At 43.4% G+C, this 24,125-nt stretch overlaps 1 protein-coding gene across 3 annotated transcripts in view; it reads left to right on the top strand.

Moving 5' to 3' along the window:
- ptprsa (protein tyrosine phosphatase receptor type Sa) overlaps window positions 1–24,125 on the top strand; it is a 281,342-nt gene that overhangs the window by 238,792 nt on the left and 18,425 nt on the right. For all 3 annotated transcript variants that reach the window (XM_084067853.1, XM_084067854.1, XM_084067852.1), the window contains 4 exons: window positions 5,447–5,622; window positions 6,576–6,695; window positions 12,816–12,970; window positions 18,536–18,821. In XM_084067853.1, coding sequence (XP_083923979.1) covers window positions 5,447–5,622; window positions 6,576–6,695; window positions 12,816–12,970; window positions 18,536–18,821 — 737 coding nt within the window. The remainder of the gene's footprint in view (window positions 1–5,446; window positions 5,623–6,575; window positions 6,696–12,815; window positions 12,971–18,535; window positions 18,822–24,125) is intronic.

Below are 24,125 nucleotides of genomic sequence, written 5' to 3'. Positions count from 1 at the left end.
TGAAAGTACCCACTTCAGAAAGAGGTGACGTGCATCACCTCTCCAATGACCAAAACCCACTTTGTGATTACTCAGACCTGGTATGGCAGACCTGTGGGGAGTGTGCAGTGGTGTACAATGTGAAAAGATAGTTGAAATCGCAGGAGATGAAGTTAGCAGTTTATTTGTGTAAAGGGTGGATAAGAATGAAATGGTGTGAAAGACAGTGGTGACGTCGTCAGGTCCACAGGTTGTCATGGCAGAGCCTGCAGAATGGGAGAAAAGGAGAAGGCAGGAGTCAAGCAGACAATGTGAGACGTCCACCATGGATCATGTGATAGTGAAGGCAGTGATTTTTGTGTGAAGTTGTAGGCATTGTTGGTTATGTTGAGCAATGAGAAATGACACATGGAAGAATGCAACAGCCTTACCTCAGTGGGGAAGAAGCACTTTTGTGAAAACCACGTTTTCTGTGACGTTTTCAGTGTGGTTTTCCTGCTGGTGTATGGCATACTTTAGGCGTGCTGGGTCACCCGTTCTTGAGCTGGCAACATATAGTTGTCCGTGAGTGAAGACAGGGGATCGAAGCCAGACCCCAACTGTTGTAAGTGTCTGGCCTTGTGATTTGTTGATGGTGGTGGCGAAAGCAGTGCGGACTGGAAACTGTCGCCTGGCCCAGTCAAAAGTGAAAAGTCCAGCATCTGGGATGATGACTTGAATGATGCAGATTTATGCAGGCTGCATATTCTGCTTAAAGAAGAAACAAACAAAAAGCGACAGAGATATATGCCATATATGGGCATAAAAGGACACATACAAACAGATACATAGATCCCCATATATGGGCATGAAAGGGAAACAGACAGACAGATCCAGAGATCTCCATAATAAAGTCAAAACGGGTCCAATGTGATGTCATGCTGTCGTGAGATTACGTCACACTGGCGTTGTGTCCATATTCGGGACGACCGTCTCATCGTCATCGTCGTCTTGGTAACAGGTTGGTTTGTTGTGATGATGTAGTGTAAAGTTTCAGACAGACAGTAAGAGTGATGCAGTGTTGCATCACTCTTGCCAGATTGCAACGTACATACATACATACATACAACGGACAACCGACGTGGCGCAGGATTCAAATTGTAAGGTAGATACATGATTAGAACATGTTTAAACATTTGACAATTATAAGGACAAATATTTCTACAATTGCTACAAATTGCTACAAAACCTGTATATCCAGTCATTTTGGGACTTAAACAAGAAGTTGAAGGATACAATTTAGTCTGATAATGCTGTACCGTGCATGTTCACATCATGTATACTTTACATTACTTAAGACCATTTTTCAAATATTTAATTGTTTTACATTTTGGACAAAATAGCCAATTTTACATCGAGGTGCCCAGATGTCCCTAGTGCCCACATATCCTGTATCCGTTGGAAGCACTGGAATAGAACAGAACAGAACTACCATTGAGGTGAAGTGAGGACTTGTTTTCCGCATCCAAACAGTTTACAGACACACTCAGTGTATCCCGGGGTTTTAACTGCAGAGCACTCACCAACCCTGTTTGTCTGTTTAGATTTACCCCCATCTCCCTGTGACTTTCCCCCGGCTAACTGTGTGCCTGCCGAGTCGACCCAGTCCGACTCAGAGTCTGTGCTCCGCTCTCCTTCCCTATATCTCAAGGGACATTGTCAGAGAGAGTCACCCTTCAGTGCAGACATTGTTCTGGCATCACGTCACCCCAAAAGAACTCCTCGCTCCTCTTTCCGTGGCGTGCTACTGCCAAACTCCCAACAATTCTCTTCAGTTCATTTTGTGCGGAGCTATCGGCTGAGCTCTCTCCGTGACTTGATTGTTGCCATCTCGCGGCAGCCGAAGCCAATTTCGGCGTGCGCGGTAGGGTATGGTGGAGTGGAAGGGGTGTATAGGAGTGCGGTGGCACGCATAACAAAATTATCCCAGGGAGCAAAAAGAGAGCGCCGCGTCCATAAATACATAAATTAATCAAGTCTGAAATTTCTATTTTACAGTGCAGTGATTTTGCCATTAGTCTCAGCAGTAGAACAATTCATGCACACCGCCATCCTCTGTTCACTTAGCTATGACTAAAGCTAAAGAGACACAATCGCATTGTGCAACGTCGAATCCGTTTTAATGGCATTTGCCTTTCTTTCTTCCTTTCTTTTTATTCTCACTCTCTGTCCCTCACCCCCTCTCTCTCTCTCTCAATCCCTCTCTCGCTCTCTCTCTCTCTCTCTCTCTCTCTCTCCCCACCCCGATGGCTGCCTAACTCGTCACCACATCTCCCCTCTTAAATTAGTCCAGTCGAGTGTTTCATTGTTTGTCGCTTGAGCGAGGAGCTGTCAGTTAAAGGGACGTGACTCTCAAGCAGAGAGAGAGAGTCAGAGAGAGAGAGAGAGAGAGAGAGAGAGAGAGAGCTTGCTGCTGGAGACTGCCAGAGCCTGGGCTTGCATGTTAGAGAGGGAATAAATAAAGATGGGGCTGCCTGCGTTCAGCTGTCTTATCACCATCACATGCTCTGTGTTTGGGCACAGGCTTTTATCACCCATAATCTGCCTTATAATGACGTTTAGAGTTCACTCATTTAAGCTGGTGTTTTCAATGAGTGAGTGAGTGAGTGTGGGGAATGCTTCATTGTCAACAACATCAAGGGCACTGTAGCGGCATACGAGGCAGTTCCGCCATCTTTAGTGGACGGCGTAAAACCGGATTGCTCCGTAACAGAGCTACCAACACGGGTCTATCTTTGAACGTTACAGTACGTAGAAGACCATGGAAAATACAGTATGTACCAACGTTCCATATCGTTGCTGACAGGCAGAAACCTTGTATCTTCGTATCTTCATATTTCAAGTTGTGTTTTATGTTTTTTTTCCCCTTGGACATACAAGGTTTCCACCCGACCACAACGATATACACTAGCTTTGTTTGCATTCCACTGCGCTCTGATCGCCTGGTGCGTTGTCCTAGTAAACTGTTAACATTTATAAAAGGCTCATACTCAGAAATGTCTGTTTACTTAATTTAATGGTCCTTAATCTTTCTATTCCATCCTAAACTTTTTTTTTTTTTGGCCATGAAGGCCAGATGGACGGAAACATTTTGTACGGAATGGCATAGCCTATATGATGGATTATGGAATTAACCACTTACAAACCATATATACTTAATTGACTGGAGTCCCCCATGTGATGCGTTATGAGCTTGTAGATCTGCTTTTTTCACAGAATGTTTGTCCCAGAAATAGGGAATGGGGTTTATGTCGTGTGGTTAAGTAAGCTGACCTTTTCTTAGAGAGAGAGAGAGAGAGAGGGTGAGGGACAGAGAGTGAGAATAAAAAGAAAGGAAGAAAGAAAGGCTTACCCTTTCCTTTTATAAATGTTAACCATATACACTAGCCCTGCGGTTGGGACACCGAGGGGTCCTTGAGGAGGTTCCAAGGGGTCCCAGCAAAATGATTGATAGTTAGGAACCAAATGGATTCCATATGTACACTCTCAGAGTTATGGGGCGGGGCGGGGGGGGTCTGTGGCCTAATGCTGGGGCAAATTGTGGGGTCCTTAAAACTAAAAAGTTTGTGAACCACTGCACTGAAAAATGGCGTGGTTGACTTGACACAAAGCTCACATAGCCTGCTTAAGGCTGAGATATACAGTGGTGGTGACTGGGTGTGAAGGAGTGTGCTGCTGGTGGGTGGTGGACGGAGGCTCTCCAGAAAGATTTAGTCCCTGGGGCTCCACTCCCCTCTGTCTTCCACTGCACTACAGCCTGGGTGTTAAATCAGCTGCAGACCACCACAATGCTGCCACTAGAGAGAGAGAGAGAGAGAGAGAGAGAGAGGCACAGCGATGGAAGAACAAAGGATGGTGGTTCTGAAACTTGTTTTTCAAATTTCAAGGACACGCATAACTCTTGAGAGTGTACAATTGGTCTGTAACCAAAATGTATGCTTCCTGGTCCATTAGTTAACAGACCTTGAGGGTACAGACCTGTAAGGGTCCATTTGAAACCCCCTCAAGGAACCCTGAGGGTCCCTGCATGGACCCCACTTTGAGAAGCATTGGAATAGTACAAAGGAAGATTGTGACTGTTGCAATGTTTGAATCCTGGTCGGTATAGCACAACAGTGGTTCTCAAACATGTTCATGTCAAGTGCCATTATTGTATAATGTACTAGGCCACGGACCCCCATTTGTACATATTTAGTGGCACAGACCCCCATAACAGAAGATGTGTGGTTGTTAGATCACGTTTAGTACAGAATTCTACTTTAGGTGGGGAGAGTGACACCTATGATTTGAATAGATTTTTTTTTAAACATGCTGTTATTGGACTAACTTATAGTTGGTGAAATAACCACTTTCAGCCTGGCATCCATATCTTAGATAGGCGAAAATGTTCAAAAACAGTTGCTCTACAAAAATAGCCAAGCTATAGCGTGATGGGGACGCCATGTAACCTTGTGGATTGGCAATTTTCACAATTTCCGAACATTTTTGAAAGTATAAAATAGGGTTTAAAGTGGTACACTGTTCCTCATTTGGCTGGGGACCTCCTAGAACGAACCTCCCCCCAAGATCCCCAGACCACACTTTGAGAAACCAAAAGATGCTGATGATGTGATTGTATCACGGAGGCCTGCTATGTCTGCATTCAGCACTCTGGAGCAATGTTTATAAGTGTACAATAGTTTATTTTTTCCAGACAAAGCAAGAAATAGAGTAACACAGGAAACGGTAGAATAGCACAAGACAGGAGAAACTGTAAGCAAAGCAATAAGATACCGCCTGTCTCTATCTGAGGTCCTGATTACTACCTGCACAATCTTAATAGGATAGCAAGTGTTAGCTTGCACCAGAAAAGTAGACACAGAGGAAAGTTAATAAGAAAAGGAAGACTTGCTGAGAGGTGCATTTGCTCTACAGTAGTGCACTCCATTTGATGTGTGTTCGGCCCGCGCCGGAACATCCTTCACCACCCTGGCATTTGCACTGTACCGATGACGGAAGAATAAAAATGTGCATGCTCAATCAATTTTTAGACCTCCACCAAAACCCTACTAATCACCGTGGACAGGGCACATTACAGACGCAAGCAAGAGGAAGTAAGGAAAGAGTGGGAGACAGAAAGGAGGAGGAAGAAATTGGAACATTAGATGGAAAATAAAACACAGAAACAAAGGCGAATAAGAAGATAGAACGAGGACTTTGAGAAAACAAGGAGAACCTCATTCAAAAGTACATCTTAATCGTCCCAGACCGCTGGCCTAGCGGTCTATGCTACAGTATGTGTTTTTAATTAATTTCCTGGAAAAACAACAAAACGGTGGAATTCGCACAAAAATGAATTTCATCCACCGATTTTACACCTGTAAACCTGTGATGTAACAATACAACTGATTGTGATTCTGAATCGTTGTTGCTGTGGTTGTGCTTTCAGGAATCACGGGCAGCGACTACATCAACGCCAACTACATAGACGGCTACAGGAAGCAGAACGCCTACATCGCCACGCAGGGTCCCTTACCGGAGACGTTCGGGGACTTCTGGAGGATGGTGTGGGAACAGAGAGCAGCCACTGTGGTCATGATGACCAGACTGGAGGAGAAGTCACGGGTAAGTCTCGCCATGTCACGGAATACCACAGGGCTCTATACTGGGCTCATTTTTTTCCTCAGAGTTAAAAACCAAATCAGAAACGAGCGATGAAAGAAACCGTTGTTTTATCAGGCAAAGAGGAACAACACCGACTGGTTCCTGATGCAGACTGAAACATGTGTACTTTGTAGCTGTACTTTATGTCCATCCTCTTGAAGTGATTTGCAGAACGATTTGATACTATCTGAGCTAAGATCTGCTACTTTTGCTGTTTTTGAATATGAATCTTGAAAAGTAACGGTTTTAGACATATGAGGTTTCCCCCCGACAGAGACAATATGAATATTGCTCTCCCCTCCTTCACTGTAATCTCAAGAAGAATGCTGTGTATTGATTCTTATCAAACCAGACATGTGTACGTGCCCCCAAAGCTTGGGCGTTCTTCCACAGTCAAATTAAATGTATAATCAGGTTTAGTGGGAAGCAGACCATGGACTGTCAAGTACGAGGTGGGTGGAGAGCATTAGACCGTCGTCGATGAGGCTGGAAAGACGTCCTTCGTGAGCTGTTTTATGGCCTCGGGGCCTGCCTCACCTCACCTCACCCCCCTTACTCAATGAGTCTTCATTAGGTTTTATGACCAATAGAGGGAGGGGGTGAGATTAGAATCAGGGAAGGTTGGAGCTTTTACACGTGAAACTGTACATTAACTGGGGAAAAAAAGCATTTAGAAGTGCGAGTGTCGATCCAAAATGAAATATTTATTCACCTGACAAAATGTCTGAGAAAAGTAACAGCAGAGAGGGGTAGATCACCTCTAGATGTTCTTGTTTGTTTTTATAGACCAGATCCTCTACATTCAAGCGGTGTTGCATCAAGAATTTGAGCTGCATGGTGATGAAGTGATACAGCCCTCTAGAACTACAGCAATTCTTCTGTTTGTCTAATGTTTGTCTGTGTGTTCCCATCAGATCAAATGTGACCAGTACTGGCCCAGCCGCGGCACAGAGACGTACGGGATGACCCAGGTCACTCTCCTGGACACCATAGAACTGGCCACCTTCTGCGTTCGCACCTTCTCTCTGCACAAGGTACCGCAGCACCACCCTACACACACACACACACACACACACCTACGTACCTACTATGCGAGTACATACACAACGTTTTTATACCTAAGTGAATCAGCGGTGTGTGAGCTTCCCTCCCTCCAGGACATATACGACAAATACTGTGACAGCAAAGGCCACCCCAGATGTGGAAAATAGCAACAGTTAATCAAACTAATACATTTATGATTATAAAAACATATTTGATATTTGATACTTTAATAGAATAATTTACCTCTTTTGGGCATGCCATTATAGGCAAAATGTTTCAAAAATGTTACAATGTACAATGGTGTAGATTGTCTGTCTTCACTGTTTTTGTACTACACTGTAGTGCAGGGGTAGGCAATTGAGATAAGCCTAGGGCCAATATCACTCCCAGACATTCCATCGCGGGCCGGGCCTCCCCGCGAACATGCACGCGCGCATGTGCGGGTCTAACTCGGTCTAATTCGGGTCTAATTTGGGTCTAATTCGGTTCTGTTTGACCAATATAAATCAACATTTTTTCCGGTTTAAATATCAGCACAGGCGATTTTTCTGGTGATTTTTTTTTTCTTCTTCATTTTCCTCTAATCTAGCTATAAAATGTTATAAATCCTTTAAAATGCATCGTGTTTATGAGTGCATGATTTCAAAAGTGGGTTCAGGTTCTATGAAATAAGTATTTATAATTATTTTAACATTAATTTTTAATACTTTTTTTATAACACTTTTCAGTAAATCATTCATACTGTATCTTTCTGTATTTGGATATAATAGATATCGGTCTGATACTGTATAAAAATAAAATCCCTCCCCCCCAAAAAAAAATCAAAAAATATTTTTCTAAAAAAAAAAAAAAAAAATTTTTTTTTTTTTTTTTTCAAAATTATCTCACGGGCCAGATATTATTTCTGGGGGGCCAATTTCGGCCCGCGGGCCGCCTATTGCCGACCCCTGCTGTAGTGCAATGAAGTATACAATAATGAAGCGGTTAATCGATTTGTTGATATACCATATGTTTTTATGTATTTTAAATATAAAAAACTTCTCTACTCGATGAATCGAAAAAGTAATCAGTAGAATAATCGCTAAGAGGATAATTGATAGTTGCAGCCCTACTTGGGAAGCACTAACGTCTAATAATGTGGGGATGGTTGCTCTCAGCGTGTCAAAGAAAGGTTGAGGAGACAAGCAGCCCCTCCTCTCCATATCTCTGTCTCTTCCTCTCATCTCTGTGTCGTTAGTCTTTGATCACGCTCTCTCTCGTCTGTCTGCTTGTCTTTGTTTACTGTCACTACACCTGTCTGCCTTTCTCTCTTCCTGCCGCCTATCTCCTGTTTTCTGTCATCCGTCTCCCTTTCTTCCCGTCGTCTCTCTCTCTCTCTCTCTCTCTCTCTCTCTCTCTCTCTCTCTCTCTCTCTCTCTCTCTCTCTCTCTCTCTCTCTCTCTCTCTGTCTGTCTGAATTTCTCATTCTTTACTACTGCCTTGCTGTTTTTCCACACCCAGTAAATTGTATTTACATAGTGAACATATTCAAGAGTTTTATTTTGGTCACTTAAGCCCTACAGTATATACTTCGTCATACGACAAATAGCTAAAATGGACGATCTACGTTGTGAGCCTATTTCCGCCTATAATGACATATGCCAAAATATTTGCCCCTCACCGTCCTAGTCCTCCCGCCCAACACTCCCTGCAGGTGCGTACAGTGCAGTGACAGATATCACCCTTCTACCCGGATTCCCTCCCCCGAACGCGGGCCAACTGTGTTCATATAGATAGACGCTCGACAAAGATGTGGTGGGCAGCTACTTTATCACTGCGCCCCCCTAGCAGTGGGGTAAAAATGCCTTGGTGGACATGTCCCCTTAAACTGTAAAATAGACAGGTTAATTAATATTACCACAGCATCACGCATCATATTGTTTGTTAGTCACACAGAAGCATGCCCTCTTGACTTTCAAATGTTTTGCTGTCATTATCTAAACTCGTAGCAGCGTCATTTAAGCCATGACTCACTCAAAGCCATGGCATATTGTCATTAAAATCCCAGCTAAGGGGCTTGGGCTTTGTTGGGCCCAACAACCCCCTCCGCTGTGTTATAATGACAATATAACCATGTCCTGGAGTGAGTTACTGCTTTTATAAAACAGTTAACTAAATATAGCGACATCGAAAATCAAACACGCATCCCAATTAAAACAGTTTTTAATAAGGAAGAAGATGGACTTTCTACATGAAAGTAACTATACTTTCCGGCTGCCCGCACAAAGTTTTCTTTGTTTCTCTGCATTGCTAACATTTGGTCAGTCTCGTCTTTGCTGTCCTTTGATGTTTCAGACGCTGGCTTAGAAAAACATTTTAATTGAAGCTTTAAAACTACACCTTTTTTCCTGACACCAGTCATCAAAGCAATTGATTTTCCATATCTTTGGCTTAACGGTGTTAACTTCATTTAATTTAATTTAATTTTAGTTATTTTAAAGTTCTGTGTTCAGTGTTGTACTTTTAAGCTATTGTTTCCCTCCCTGGAGACATTACTCTATTCACTTTAGAGAAATGAATCTTACATTTGGTTGTGGATTTCATCTTGACCTAACAGTTAGCAGCCAAACTTTGTTTTCTCAGCCATAGTGTGATGTACACTGTAGAGCTGTACAAATACAGCCTTATAGCCATGGTGTATGCTTATTATAGCACACTGTGCCAACCAATCACATTGTGTGATTTGACCAACCTACGACCTTCAATAATCAATGTCCATTTTGTTGCTGCCTTGGTTCATGGTTAACAGACATCCTGCCGTGCAAGATTCTGATTGGTCAGAATGCCTACCACAGTAACAAAGAAGCAGTCTGTCTGTCTGTCTGTTTCTCTCTCACTGTCATGTTCTCCCTATTATTCTATTCATCTTGTCTCTCTACATTTGCCTCTCTCTCTCTCTGTCTGTCTAAACAACCTAAGATCTATTTAACCAATCTGTAAATAAATGTCGTCTCTCTCCCTATCACTCACTTTCTCTCTCTCTCTCTCTCTCTCTCTCTCTCTCTCTCTCTCTCTCTCTCTCTCTCTCTCTCTCTCTCTCTCTCTCTGCCCCCTCACTCCTTCAATCGTTCCCACCTCCTCCCACTGTACCTGTCTTCCATCACCTCCATCCATCCATGTGCTTTCCATTCCCAATGCCACTCAAATCACTTTCCATCTCTCTCTCTCTCTCTCTCTCTCTCTCTCTCTCTCTCTCTCTCTCTCTCTCTCTCTCTCTCTCTCTCTCTCTCTCTCTCTCTCTCTCTCTCTCTCTCTCTCCATCTTATGTTTATGTGTGTCTGCCAAAGTGGAGCACTTAGCTAAAGTGAGTGGAAGAAAAAGGCAATGTACATAATTGGAAAACTGCTCTTTTAGACACATGCAGGCACGCGCACACACACACACACACACACACACACACACACACACACACACACACACACACACACACACACACACACACACACACACACACACACACACACACACACACACACACACACACACACACACACACACACACTGTCTTTTTAGGCTTCTATATGTTTCTTCCCCACCATTTTCTTTATGTTCTTTCTGTTTGTTCATCCCCCATTCATCTTGTGGAAACCACTACTCAATGGAAGACTTTTCAGCTTCTCCATTTTGTCCTACCTTTCATTCACTGCTCCCTCTCGCCATGGTTCTCTCTCTCTCTCTCTCTCTCTCTCTCTCTCTCTCTCTCTCTCTCTCTCTCTCTCTCTCTCCCCCCCCTTGCCATCCTTGCTGAGCATTGTTCACTATCTAGCATGGAGAGACAGTATCCTACACACACACACACACACACACACACTGATACACAACAAAGCATAGAAACCAACTCACGTCACGACTCACTTTTTCCGTGAAAGAAACACACACACAAAGAACACATAATCAAACAGATACAAAGAACACACACACACACACACACACACACACACACACACACACACACACACACACACACACACACACACACACACACACACACACACACACACACAAACCATAGTAGCATGCACATGTGCACGCATGCTAAGCGCCCTTAGTCACACAGTCATTGAAAGCACACACAGTGGAGTGGTCCTGCCCACTCTCATTGGTAAACTCCTGTTCGGTACACATGATGCAACACTCCCGCCCACCTCCTGTCCACTCGTGCCAGTCGACACACGCTGCAAACTCACACACAGTGACGCACACACAGAGACACTCAGAGAGATACAAGCTGTTCATTACACCCAGATCTGATCGTCCCCCTACTGAAGTCCGGTTCATACTTTTAAAGGACGACTTCATCCATTTTCAACCTATCTTCATTAAATAGTTTTTTTTTTACTAATGCTCATGATAAAATGGTACAAGAACAAATCCTACTCGGTCTGTGTCTCATAGGAGGGCTGTGGACACTTCAGAAACCCGTCTACCAGTGACATCATCGTTAGGCAGGGTTTTCTTTTCCAACAAGATTTCATGCTAACTTTCCAGGAATGGGAAGCCTGCAGTTTTTATTAGCTTGGATTCCCCATTGATGATGTCACTGGTAGGCGGGTTTCTGAATTGTCCACACAGGCCTCCTCTGAGACACAGACCGAGTAGACAAAAATGGTACAATATTATAATGAGCATTAGCGAGGACCAATTATTCTAGGTTGAAAATGGGTGAAAATAGTCGACCTGCAAGCTATTTCCGACTATAAGCTATTGTACCTGTACCTGTGTTTTTTACATTAGATCATTGTATATTTGTATTTCTTTTTTCCCCCTTCTTTTAAAAAAAAACATTATTACGTAGAATGTTAACACAATTTTGTGGAAGTCCCACCTTTTTTTGGGGCTGCTTTTACCTAAGTTAATGACGAATAAAACCCTTCTTGAAGGACGGAGCATAAATTAGGCATTGGCAGAGGGGAAGATGAGAATAAACTCAAGTATCTCTCTCTCTCTCTCTCTCTCTCTCTCACTCACTCTCACCCCCCCCTCTCTCTCTCTCTCCTCTCCTTCCTGGAAGCAGCTCAAAAGTCGGTGGTGTTTGCATTTCAATGGAGTGTTGCTGATTCCCCGACTGTCTTTCTTCCCCCTCCCGCCCCCCCCACCACACTTTTAATTTTTTTTAATTCTGCTGAATAAATGAATAAATAAAACACGCTAATTAAGAGCAAACTGACCTAGTTGTGTGTGTGTGTGTGTGTGTGTGTGTGTGTGTGTGTGTGTGTGTGTGTGTGTGTGTGTTTTATGGACGTTTCCTGATTCAGCGAGCCGCGGTAGAAGGCTCCTCACAAGTATAGTAATACGAACGTGACACTTCCGGCCTCATGCTGAGATGTTTCACCACAGCAAGATGTGTGGCACTGCAGAGAGAGAGGCTTATATATCGCCACTGTCGGGCAGAAACCTCGTATCTCCGTATTTCAACATTTTTTCGTTTTTTTTTTCGTGAATCAATGTCATAATGTCAAAATAGCCGATCTCCAAGCTCACATCGCGTTGCGATATTTTTTAAGTGAAAGCCAAGTGTGTCTGCTGTGGATTTTATAAATATTCAACCAATGAAAAGTAAAGAGCTTATGACTAAACACAATAACTACATTGGATCCATTGGAACACAGGTTCTTTTTTTGGACATACAAGGTTTCCACCCGACAGCCAACGATACAGAGGAGCACTGCGCTGGCTTTGCTTTTCGTTGCTGTCGGCCAGAAACCTCTTATCTCCGCGTGTTTTTTCATACATTTTAACACGCTACTTGTCATACTACAGCGTCACACAAAAGCATCAAAAGTAGCAGATCTGCAAGCTCGAGGCGCGGCGCGATCTGCTACTTTTCCTGTTTTTGAATTTGAATCCTGAAAAGTAACAGTTTTGGACGTATGAGGTTTCCACCTGACAGAGGCGTCTTTTTTTTCTTTTTGGTAAACCCACTCTGTGTGTGTGCGTGCGTAATATTTGACAGTTCTATAAATGTGAGATGTGTGTTTTTGCAGTGCATGTGAACCTGTGCTCTCTCTCTCTCTCTCTCTCTCTCTCTCTCTCTCTCTCTCTCTCTCTCATATTCTGGCTCGCTCTTCCAGAACGGCTCCAGTGAGAAGCGAGAGGTGCGTCAGTTCCAGTTCACGGCGTGGCCCGACCACGGCGTGCCCGAGTACCCCACCCCTTTCCTGGCCTTCCTGCGCCGGGTGAAGACCTGCAACCCACCGGACGCCGGCCCCATCATCGCCCACTGCAGGTAGGGTCTGGTATCGCCTGACACACAGCTCCACACCGTTTCGCTCATCTGAGCAAGCCATCTACTGTGTGAACGCAGAAAAGAAATGCCCCCCTCAGGACGATACGATACTCCCTTATGAAGATAATGTTGAAAATGATGGCAGTGTCCCTTTAAGTGACGTGATGATGATGTAGTGATCGGCTTCATTTGAAGGAGCTCCACTTGGTTCATGACATTTGAACCATTTTCTAGATTTTCTTCACATCATTAATAAAAAAAAATAGGATTTTTAACTCTCAACAATCACTCATAAATTTCTTGTTAAGATGGATCATTTGGCAGTGCGCTGTAAGGAATGGCCTACTGGCCTAGAATAGATCATCTTTTGTTAAGTCACAAGAATCCATAACGTGTGCACCACACACACACACACACACACACACACACACACACACACACACACACACACACACACTCGGTATACCGTATATACGCACACAACACAATACATTGTCAGATAGCAGAATGTATGGCCAGGCTCCACACTGGGACAAAACGTGGCACTAAATCTTGCATTGACAGCGTCCTCTGATTTATGTTGGAGTTCAAACTAGCAACACAATTCATCTCTCCAGCTAGCAGTGCATTAGTTAGTGTGTGTGTGTGTGCGTGTGTGTGTGCGTGTGTGTGTGTGTGTGTGTGTGTGTGTGTGTGTGTGTGTCTGTGTCTGTGTCTGTGTGTGTGTGTGTGTGCGCGCGCGCTGTGCTGGGTGGTATAGTTACTTCACACACAGGGAGGCTTGGCTCCGATGAAGAGGTGTTTCCTGTTTTGGTACAGAGTTATGGAAGATAATCTATCTATCTTTCTGTAAATCTAGATCTGTTGTTCTCGCATTTTTCTGTGTCAGGGACCCCCCAAATTAATAATGTATTTGGCCGGGGATCCCCATCTGAAAATATGTTGTGCCAGGGATCCCCCATAGAAGATTTGTGTTTCATAAATATATATATTTACATTTTTCCCCCCACATAATCTACAAGCTTACAACATGTTGCTATGCGACGCCTTCTGAGCTTTTAGATTGGCTATTGTCAAATTAATTGTGATGCTATCTTAATTAATGTTACTGCGGACTAGGGGTGGGACGATATGGGTACCTCACAATACGATATATATCACGATATTAGGCCCACGATAACAATATATATCACGATATTCGACAAGATTCGATATATTGCGATATCACGATATTCGTTATATATTGCAAGATCCTTGTATTCAATTCATAAACACATAAAATAGCACCAAACAGTTAAAAATAACCATTACACAAATACAGAGTTGGAAAAACAACGTAAAAAAAAACAGACTAAAAAAAAAATGTTTTTTTTTTGTTTTTTTTTATATCGATTTAAAAAAAAATAATATTGATTATTTATCGCGGGATAAAGTATCGCGATATATCGATATATCGATATATCGTCCCACCCCTACTGCGGACCCCCTGGAACTCCATCAAGGACCCCTGGGGTGAGAACCACTGATGTAGTAGATAACTTCTGTGTGTGACCACTTTGAACCTGATGTCCCTTTACTATAGGCGGCCATTTTTTTCTTTTATGATAAAAAAAAAAGCAAAAGCAGGTTTAGGCTATATGAAAATAGCCGATTTACAAGTAACCGAGTGCCGCGCTACGAGCTTGTAGATCTGGTATTTTCGAATAGCCAAAGTATAAAAGAATGGTTATAGCTGAAATCTAGAATGACACGGAATGCGTTCCCGGATTGAATGGGTTAATTGGTTAAAGCTAGCGACGTCACGCCACAGCAGTGCCATGTGGTGCGAGTTTCGCTACAATGCTACGCAAGTTAGGCGATGTCATCTATGTGTCTGTATATCTTAGATGCTTTTATTCCGTATGACTAATTAAAGCTATAGCGTTGTCACAGTAGCACTGCATGCGCGAGGGAGGGAGGGAGGGAGGAGGTGCTGCCGTTTTTTTTTTTGGAACAATGACAAGTGTTACGCAACGGATCCATCTGTCTGCATATCGTCTCTGTCGGGGTGGAAACCTCACATGTCCCCGAAAACTGTGACTTTTCAGGATTCAAATTCAAAAGTAGCAGATTTACAAGCTTGCGGATCTGCTGCTATTGATGCTTGCGTGTGTGACGAATCGATTGTAGGGCGTTGATTTACGAGTAAACACAAAAAGTTAGAATACGGAGATAGGAGGTTTCTGCCCACCGACAGCGACGATATCTTAGATGCATGTATTCTGTGCGAACTAATTAAATCTAGCAATGTCAGAGCACAGAGGGGACGCTCGCTCCATTGAGCTGCATAGGGAAACGGAACGCCATTGAAACCACACACACACACACACCCAAGACTCCGTTCTTATTTTTACTACGGTTTCCTATCTCCTCTCTCTCTCTCCTGCCTCTCTGTATACTTTCCAAAATAAAGCAGAATTGACATAAAAAGATGCAGGATGTTTGTGCTGGAGCAGTGACCTGCTGTTCCAGAAGCTCCGCTGTTAGTTTTATTCTCCACCTCCCGTGCCAACAAAAGTATTTGCAGTTTCCCCCCTCGGAGTCGACTGTTAGCCCAGCACTGTACACAGGGAAAGTCCTGAGTGTTAAGCCATTCAATCCCGGAACGCATCTGTGTAACCACTTCGTCCATATTTTATACTTTGGGCTATTCAAAAATAGCAGATATACAAGCTCATAGCTTGTAGATCTGCTATCTTTTGAAAAATCGTGAAAATGTGAAAAAATATTAATAATTGTTGCTATAATATCAGTGGTTCTCAAACTTTTTTCATGTCAAGGACCACCCAAAATTATATGTATTTGGTTGCGGACCCCCATCTCAAAATATTTTGTTCCAGGGACCCCCAGAAGTAAAGTGTATATAGTAAAGTAAAAATGTATATAAAGATTTGCACTCGTTTTCACGTAGCTCATATCTATTTTTTGAATAGCCAAAGCAATCTAAGATGCTTTCTCGGTCTGAATGGGTTCATTTAGTGTACGGAGAGAGTGTACAAATGGACCCTTTCTGGTCCATTTGTATACTCCCCGTGTTCAATTAAAACTCAGGATTTTATTGCGTATAAGTCTACCTTTAACAAGGACATTGATTCATCCCACATCGCTACACACACACACACACATGCACATGCGCACACACGCGCTGACATTATGTGTGAGCCTGAGTGAATCTACATACGTAGTGTGTGGTCATGGTATAGTCGTATGTGCCTACAGTAGTTGCGCGTGTGTGTGTGTGTGTGTGTGTGTGTGTGTGTGTGTGTGTGTGCGTGTGCGTGTGTGCGTGTGTGTGTGGTAAAGCTGGTAGAAGGGAGGAGAGCAGACACACATATACTGTACGTAGATACTGTACATGCACAACAGCAGCATATGCCATATATAGGGCCCGTCACTATGACTCAGCCAAACCAGTTATCTCCATATATGGGCATAAAAGGGACACAGGTAGACAGACAGATACAGATATCTCCATATGGGCATAAAAGGTACACAGATAGACGGGTGTTCTGACAAAGCCCCCGACACTATGACTCGGACATATCTGTTTGGCGGTGAGACGTAGGTGTACAGTGAGCGCCTCTATAATGTAAATAAACACACACACACACACACACACACACACACACACACACACACACACACACACACACACACACACACACACACACACACACACACACACACACACACACACACACACTCTCTCTATCTCAGTCTCACTACCAACTGTGTACTTTGCGAATCTTCGCTTGGTCAAATAATTCCTCTCTCTGTCTCTCTCTCTTTATTTCTCTCTCCATCTCAAAGCTCTGGTAATAACCTCTCTCTCTCTCGCGCTCTCTCTCTCCCCATCTGTCTCCATCTCTCTCTCTCTCTCTCTCTCTCTCTCTCTCTCTCTCTCTCTCTCTCTCTCTCTCTCTCTCTCTCTCTCTCTCCATCTCAAAGCTTTGGTAATAGCCTTTCTCTCTCTCTCCATATCTCTTTTTGCTTCTCTCTCCTCCTCAGCCTCTTCTTCTGTGGCTTTTCTCTTCGCTATCTCTCCCAATGGGATTATTCAAATTGGAACCTCCCTTATAGTGCGTTGATAAGAGCCGTCCGGTGTTACAGGAACAGATGCACAGTAAAGAAGTGAAATGTGATGACAGCTTGCAGGGCTTACGCTCCGTCGTTCCTTCTCCTCCTCCTCGCCGCCTTGTTGTCGCTCGTCTTTGTTTGTCTCCTTCTCTCTCTCTCTCTCGCTTGTCATTTGACGCGCAGCTTTATCTGCAACGTTTCCTTGCTGTCAGGCGGAAACCTTACATCGTTGCTGAAACCTCTTATTTCCATATTCTAACTTTTTTTGTTGTTGGGTAAATTAACGCCCTACTTCATACTACAGCGTCACACAAAAGTAACAGTTTTGGGCATAATGAGATTTCCACCTGACAGAGACGTTAATTATCTACATTTTTCAACTTTTTTTGTGTTTATGTTCATAAATGAATGCCCTGCTTCACCTCACAACAGTATCGCACAAAGGTAGCCAAGAAATAGCCGATCTATAAGCTCACAGTTCCGATGTGACACGTTGTGAGCTTATAGATGGAGCGTAGATAGAGTGCTCATGACCAGCGTGCGACGTGTTTAAATGAAGCATACTGTATAGGCCTAGGCTGTTTTTGAGAACTTTTGCCTATAAGGACATGCCAGAAATAGTGACACCGGGGGTTGACGTGGTTAAGGGGGCTGTTCGCCAAGCCATTGCAGATCTACAAGCTCACAACGCATTGCAACGCAACGTTGTGAGCACTGTTATGGATGCTTGTGACTTAACAAAAGATGAGCTATTCTAGGCCATTCTTTACAGCACACTGCCAAATCACCCATCTTAACACGTCATTTATGAGTGATTAATGTCTTATTTTGTATTAATATTGAAATGGATTTGTCATGAACCAAGTGGAACTCCTTCTAATGAAGCAGATCACTACATTATCATCATGTCACTTAAAGGGACACTACCATCCAAAATTAGATAAAGGAGTATTTTGTCGTCCTGAGGGGGAAATTACCGAGCAATTTTTCAGCAAAGAGATATGGTGTAGACGAGGGGGGAAAAAACGCTCCAAGTGCAGATGTATTTCAGGACTGTTTTACTAACACTAGAGGGTTTAAAGGAGTAGTTCACCCCAAAAATGACTTTTTTTAAAATCAATTACACACCCCATGAAGCCTTGAATTCATGGAGATTTCTTTTGTTTTTGCCGCATTCCTGAGCAATGCGGCAAAAGACTCAAAAAGAGACTCAAAAACTCTCCTATTAAGTGTGCTATTGACAGTCATCAAATTATTGGCTCAGGAATGCAACAAAAACAGAACAATCTCCATGAATTTAAGGCTTCAGTGGGTGTGTAATTGATAGAAAAAAAAATTCGGGTGAACTACTCCTTTAAGTGGTTAATAATGACTAACAATAAAGTGACAATCTTCATCATCAATCAATCAATCAATCAACCAACCGTCCTCCTCTTCTTCACCCGTCAGTGCGGGCGTGGGCCGGACGGGCTGCTTCATCGTCATCGACGCCATGCTGGAGCGCATCAAGCACGAGAAGACGGCCGACATCTACGGCCACGTGACGCTGATGCGCTCGCAGCGGAACTACATGGTGCAGACGGAGGACCAGTACAGCTTCATCCACGACGCCCTGCTGGAGGCGGTGGCGTGCGGCAGCACCGAGGTGGCCGCCCGCTCCCTCTACTCCTACATCCAGAAGCTGGCGCAGGTGGAGAGCGGAGAGCACGTCACCGGCATGGAGCTGGAGTTCAAGGTAACGTACGATTTGCGATTTTAGTGCATTCAAATGCACTTTTTGTCTCACGCACCTGTCACCAACCTTTGAGGTGTGCATCGGCCTTCTTCAAAAAAAGAAATGCTCGCTTTAAAAAAATATATTTAAAGATTTGCACAAATTTAAAAAAAAACAACATTTAGTTGCCAAAGAAATCTTAAAATGACACAGATGCGTTCAAGGCTAGGGCAAGTGTTACGGGCTAAGGTGGAGTCTGAAGAGGTGAGTCTTCAGATTACGGTGGAAAAGTGGGAGTCAGTCTGCAGTTCACCACTGTATGTGTTTTTTTTGAATACTTGATCACTTTCACTCCACTACATTTCAAAGACAAATGTTGTAACTTTTGACTCCGCTACATTTCTAGGAAGGGTGCATTGGGAGTGCATTAGGAATTCACAGCTTTTATAGCCCTGTTTCAACCACAACCACATGATAGTATACAAACATGAGAGCATACAAACCCTCGGACACATCCGGTCAGCTGTGGGACTTTGGGAAATTTAGGAAATACTTATATGTACTCATTCTGTGTAAACCTTCTTAGAAATACTGTCCTCCCACATCATCTCTGATCTTGCAGCATGTGACATAGTGTTGACACAAGCATTGCTACTTCAGTGTTTACAGAGGGCTATTTTGTGTAGACAGCTGCATTCTCTGTAGGTTATTTCTCCTCTTCTGGTAGACGTTATGAGGGGCAATGCGGTACCACATCCTTCACACAAATAGGGTCTAAATATCCTGGGGGCCTCCAGGATAAAAAAAAGTGTAGGTTGAACAAGACTAGTTGACTGTTGGCAGAATCTGTCTTGATAGATTAGACTCCAGGTAAGCATAAAGAATACAGAATCTTGTAAATAAAGTTACTACTGGACATTAGCTAGCAAACCTGTTGTCTTTGTCAGTTTGAAACAACCTATATGGGAGTTTGGGTGCAAGGGCTCAAAAGTGGAGCTTGAGTGACCTGGGTGGGTATAGGTTTTTAGGTGTGAATGGAGTTTTATTTTGTCATCATGTTGTAGCTATAAGACTAAGCGAAGATCCCTGGGTCTCTGGACTCTCATGTACCAAGGTAAAGGCAGTAGAAAGCTAGACATTGGTGTCCAGTGTGATGGTGAAAGGGTTAAGAACCCTGAAGCTGAAGGTACCTCATTTAAGACAGGGATCTGACTGTCCAGGACAATGTAACGATGTTGAGAAAAAGGAACTGAAGGGGCACTTGGGTGGGTAAAAATTCCAACCTACCACCGCAGAGATTAGGGGTTCAAATCTTCTGTGGTCCATCTGGCCTTGGCACTAAATCGGGGGGAAGCCGAGATGATGAAAAGAATTGAAAGAAAGAAAGAAAGAAATGAATGAATGAGAAAATGTGGTGGAAGTTGAGAACATTTAATTTCCACAACGGAGGGGAGATGCAGTTCACCACAGACCTCCAAACCTGAATCTGACCTGCTAAGGAAATGAAGGGACCTTAAAACCAGAATGGATGAGATGACTGTTAGAAGTATATGAAAGGCTCTTGTTTGTTAAAGGGCGATCAGAGGTATCAAGTACCCTCACGTTTGAATGGGCTCTCTGATCCTGAATCCTTTAACCCTGGAGCTTTAGATGAAGGCGGCTTATTAAAACCTAAGTCCTCTAGATGTGGAGGAGCGAACCCCTACAGAGGTTGATTTCCCAAAATATTTAATCCTTTTCAGCCTTTGGTAAGCAGAATGCAGATTAAAACATTTTTTTATCATCTGGCATGGGTTTGTCAGGTCGTGTTTTTTTTTTGCGTTCACGCACACACAAACAGTTCAGGTAACGTGAAAACAAAGCCTTGCTACTGTATTTATGTCAGATATACTTTTAGTATTTAAGTTATTGAAGCACTTACAGTAATGGGCACACAGCACAGTAATTCCTTTTGTCTTGTTTTTTTGTTTTTTCAGTTTCCCTACAGTAAGCTAGAAAGGGAAATATTTAAGCACCCTGCATTGTTCTTTGGTGAGGATTTGGAATAATGTGCTTAAGTAAAGAGAAACTGGTTATAATCCATTCTGTGCTAAACAAAGGGTTTTGTCTGAAGGCGAAATGGCTTGTTAAATGTACCCTAAGTGAAAAGCATGGGTAGTGGAGGTACAAACAGAGACACAAAACATGCACCCTCCCACCCCACAGGTGATTTGCGAGAGACTGCAGTCAAAAGATCTTGACAATCAGAACATCACATCTGACCCCCTTCCTCCCCCAGCCAAACACACATTCACACACACACACACACACACACACACACACACACACACACACACACACACACACACACACACACACACACACACACACACACACACACACACACACACACACACACACACACACACACACACACACACACACACACACACACACACACACACACACACACACAGAAAGAGGGAGAGACAGAGAAAGAGAGAGAGAGATTGGGAGCTTGGAGTTGTGTGGAGAAGTAATTAATGGTTGATAATGACAAATGGGAGAGTGTGGCAGGGTAAGTGGAGGGAGGAACGCTTGGCTAATGAACAAAGGGACGTCTGTATGCTAGCTGGTCTCAACCGCACTAAGGAGGTGAGTCGGCAGAATTCAGCATGGTGAGGGATGGGGGGGCTTAGACGCACTTGGACATCTTACTCAGGAGGAGTTGTGGGACGTGTAGCCTCCAGCTGTGTTGAGCTAGCGGAACTGAGATGGAGAGAAAGATGACAGCACAGGAAAAGGAGCTGTTTGAAAAAAGATTTGGAGAGACTTTTCTGCCATCTGCTCATGAATAGTAAGCACGAAGAGGTGCACGCACGCACGCACGCGCACACACACACACACACACACACACACACACACACACACACACACACACACACACACACACACACACACACACACACACACACACACACACACGCACACAGCACAGTCTAAATTCACGTTTAATATTTTTTGCTGTCGCTCTTCCAGATTTGCTTATACTAACAGGAGAGGGGTGGTTTGGGGGTTCAGGGTTAGTACCTTGCCAAAAGGCACCTAAACTAACATGTGGATTAATGTTGATGGGCATACATTAGCCTTTGCAGGGCTCCAAAACTGATAATTAAAATAAGAAGCGCAAAACAGGCTCATTCTCCATGCACTCCTGTATTAGGAACTTAGAAATGTATAATATCATACAATATGGATATAATATAATATAACATAATATAATGAGCCTTAAACTTGCTGCACTATGTAACTTTCCTCTTCTACCCCGGATTTGAACCCGGATTCCAGCTAAAGTGCTGACATTTTTACATTGAGCTACAGTAATAGAGCCGGCCTGCTTGCTCAGGGGATCCTGTGAGACATGACCTTTGACTCAATCTAAATGTCTCAATAGAAGAGCAGGGAGACCAAATACAACCACCCCAATTGTATAAGTTGTATTGTATTAACATACTCTACTATAAACATTAAATTGTATTCATAAAAAGAAAGTTACATAGTGCGACTTTAAGCACCGTAAGCCCTATATACTTCATTGTACCGTGAAAATATGTGACAATTTCTGACAGATTTCCCCCTATAATGAAATGCCCAAAAATAGGGACGCCAGGTTGAAAGTGATTAAACCGACAAGGTCTGCTCAGGTTGTGTCTGTGTTCTGCTGGGTATAGAACGGGTTGCCAGGTTGGATTAATTCCATGCAGCCCCTTTGGGTTGTTGTGTGGTTTTGTGTTGAGGGCCTGTACCGCGTTGCCAGGTCCTCTCATGGTTGTCCAGGAACCCTGTCTGTGAAACCCAGATCAAAGGGACAGAACAGAAGAGAGGGATGAGAGGAGAGACTGATAGTCTGAGAGAGAGAGAGAGAGAGAGAGAGAGAGAAGGGATTGGATGGACTCCAAGCGACCAATCAGACAGAGCGAGGAGGTGACACAGAGGGCGAGCTGGGGAGGAAAGAGTGACACAGAGACGATGGAGAGATTTTTAGGATGGAGAGAGAGGGAGAGAGAGAAGCACTAAGCAGTGGCTGAACCACGCACGCACGCAGGCACACACACACACACACACACACACACACACACACACACACACACACACACACACACACACACACACACACACCTACTGTATGTGGAAGTAAATTAAGATTAATGCATTCTCCCACAGAGTCATACATACTGGTTACAGGTTCTGATGTTGATAGAACAGTATCCTGTGTGTGTGCGTGACCTTCCATGCTGTCTGTGTTCAAACCTCACCTAACAACCAGGCATAAGCTTATTTAGAGATGGTCTTTACCGTTAGGAATACTCGGTACTCTGTGAAAAAAAAAATCCAAAAAATGTGTGAGCCAAAAAAAAAGAAGAGAGGGAGGAATGAAAAATTATAGCTAATTGCCAAACTCCCAAAAGTGACGTCCTCTTTTGCTGCGGCTCTTACTGCTACAGCGGTACACTTTGCTAGTGCAAATGTTGTTGCACTAGCCCTGCGGGGCCGGGTGGAAAGATACATGTTCCAAGCAAGGTCTGATGCTTTGGATAAATAAAGATGAAGAAGGGGTGAAGTTGGGGGTATGGTGAGCCCTAAGCCAGTTTTACTTTTGCTTTCAAAAGCTTAATTAGTATATCATTGATGTCGGGCAGAAACCTTGTATCTCCATATTTCTACTTTTTAACGTTTTTTTCGTCATTTAATGTCCTACTTCGTCATACATGAACGTCAAGCTAAAGTAGTGGCAATAGTATAGTCAAGCAAAAATAGTGAAAAATAAAACCAATACATTGTGAAAATAGACAATCTACAAGCTCACAATGTGACACTGTGAGCCGATAGCCGATGTACAGATCGGCTATTTTCACCATTTATTTTTTAAGATATTTTGGGGCTTTTCTGCCTTCATTTGGATAATACAGTGTGGAGTGTGATAGGAAACGGGGAGAGAGAGAGATCGGGAGTGACACGCATGAACGGTCGTCGGGCTCGGGGCATTTGTTTTATATGTAGTATGCGCCTTAACCACTCGACCATCGGTGGCCCCATATTTCACTATTTCTGAACATTTCCATCCCATTTCCTAAAAAGTAACGGTTTTGGAACATACAAGGTTTCCACCCGACAGTGACGATATCGTTGAATGCTGGTGTTGCACGTTGAAACGCAGATCTTCAAGCTGAGTCTGTAGATATGCTATTTTCGGCAAGAGACACACCAGCAAGCAACTAAGCAAACTTCAATTTCTGCATGTCTTTGTTTTTTTTTTTTTTTTCTGAGTGCGCACTGTTTCTGTAT

Source organism: Gymnoscopelus microlampas (assembly GCF_963454915.1).
Source record: "Gymnoscopelus microlampas genome assembly, chromosome: 9".
Classification (NCBI taxonomy): domain Eukaryota; kingdom Metazoa; phylum Chordata; class Actinopteri; order Myctophiformes; family Myctophidae; genus Gymnoscopelus; species Gymnoscopelus microlampas.
This window is presented reverse-complemented; position numbering and strand designations above follow the sequence as displayed.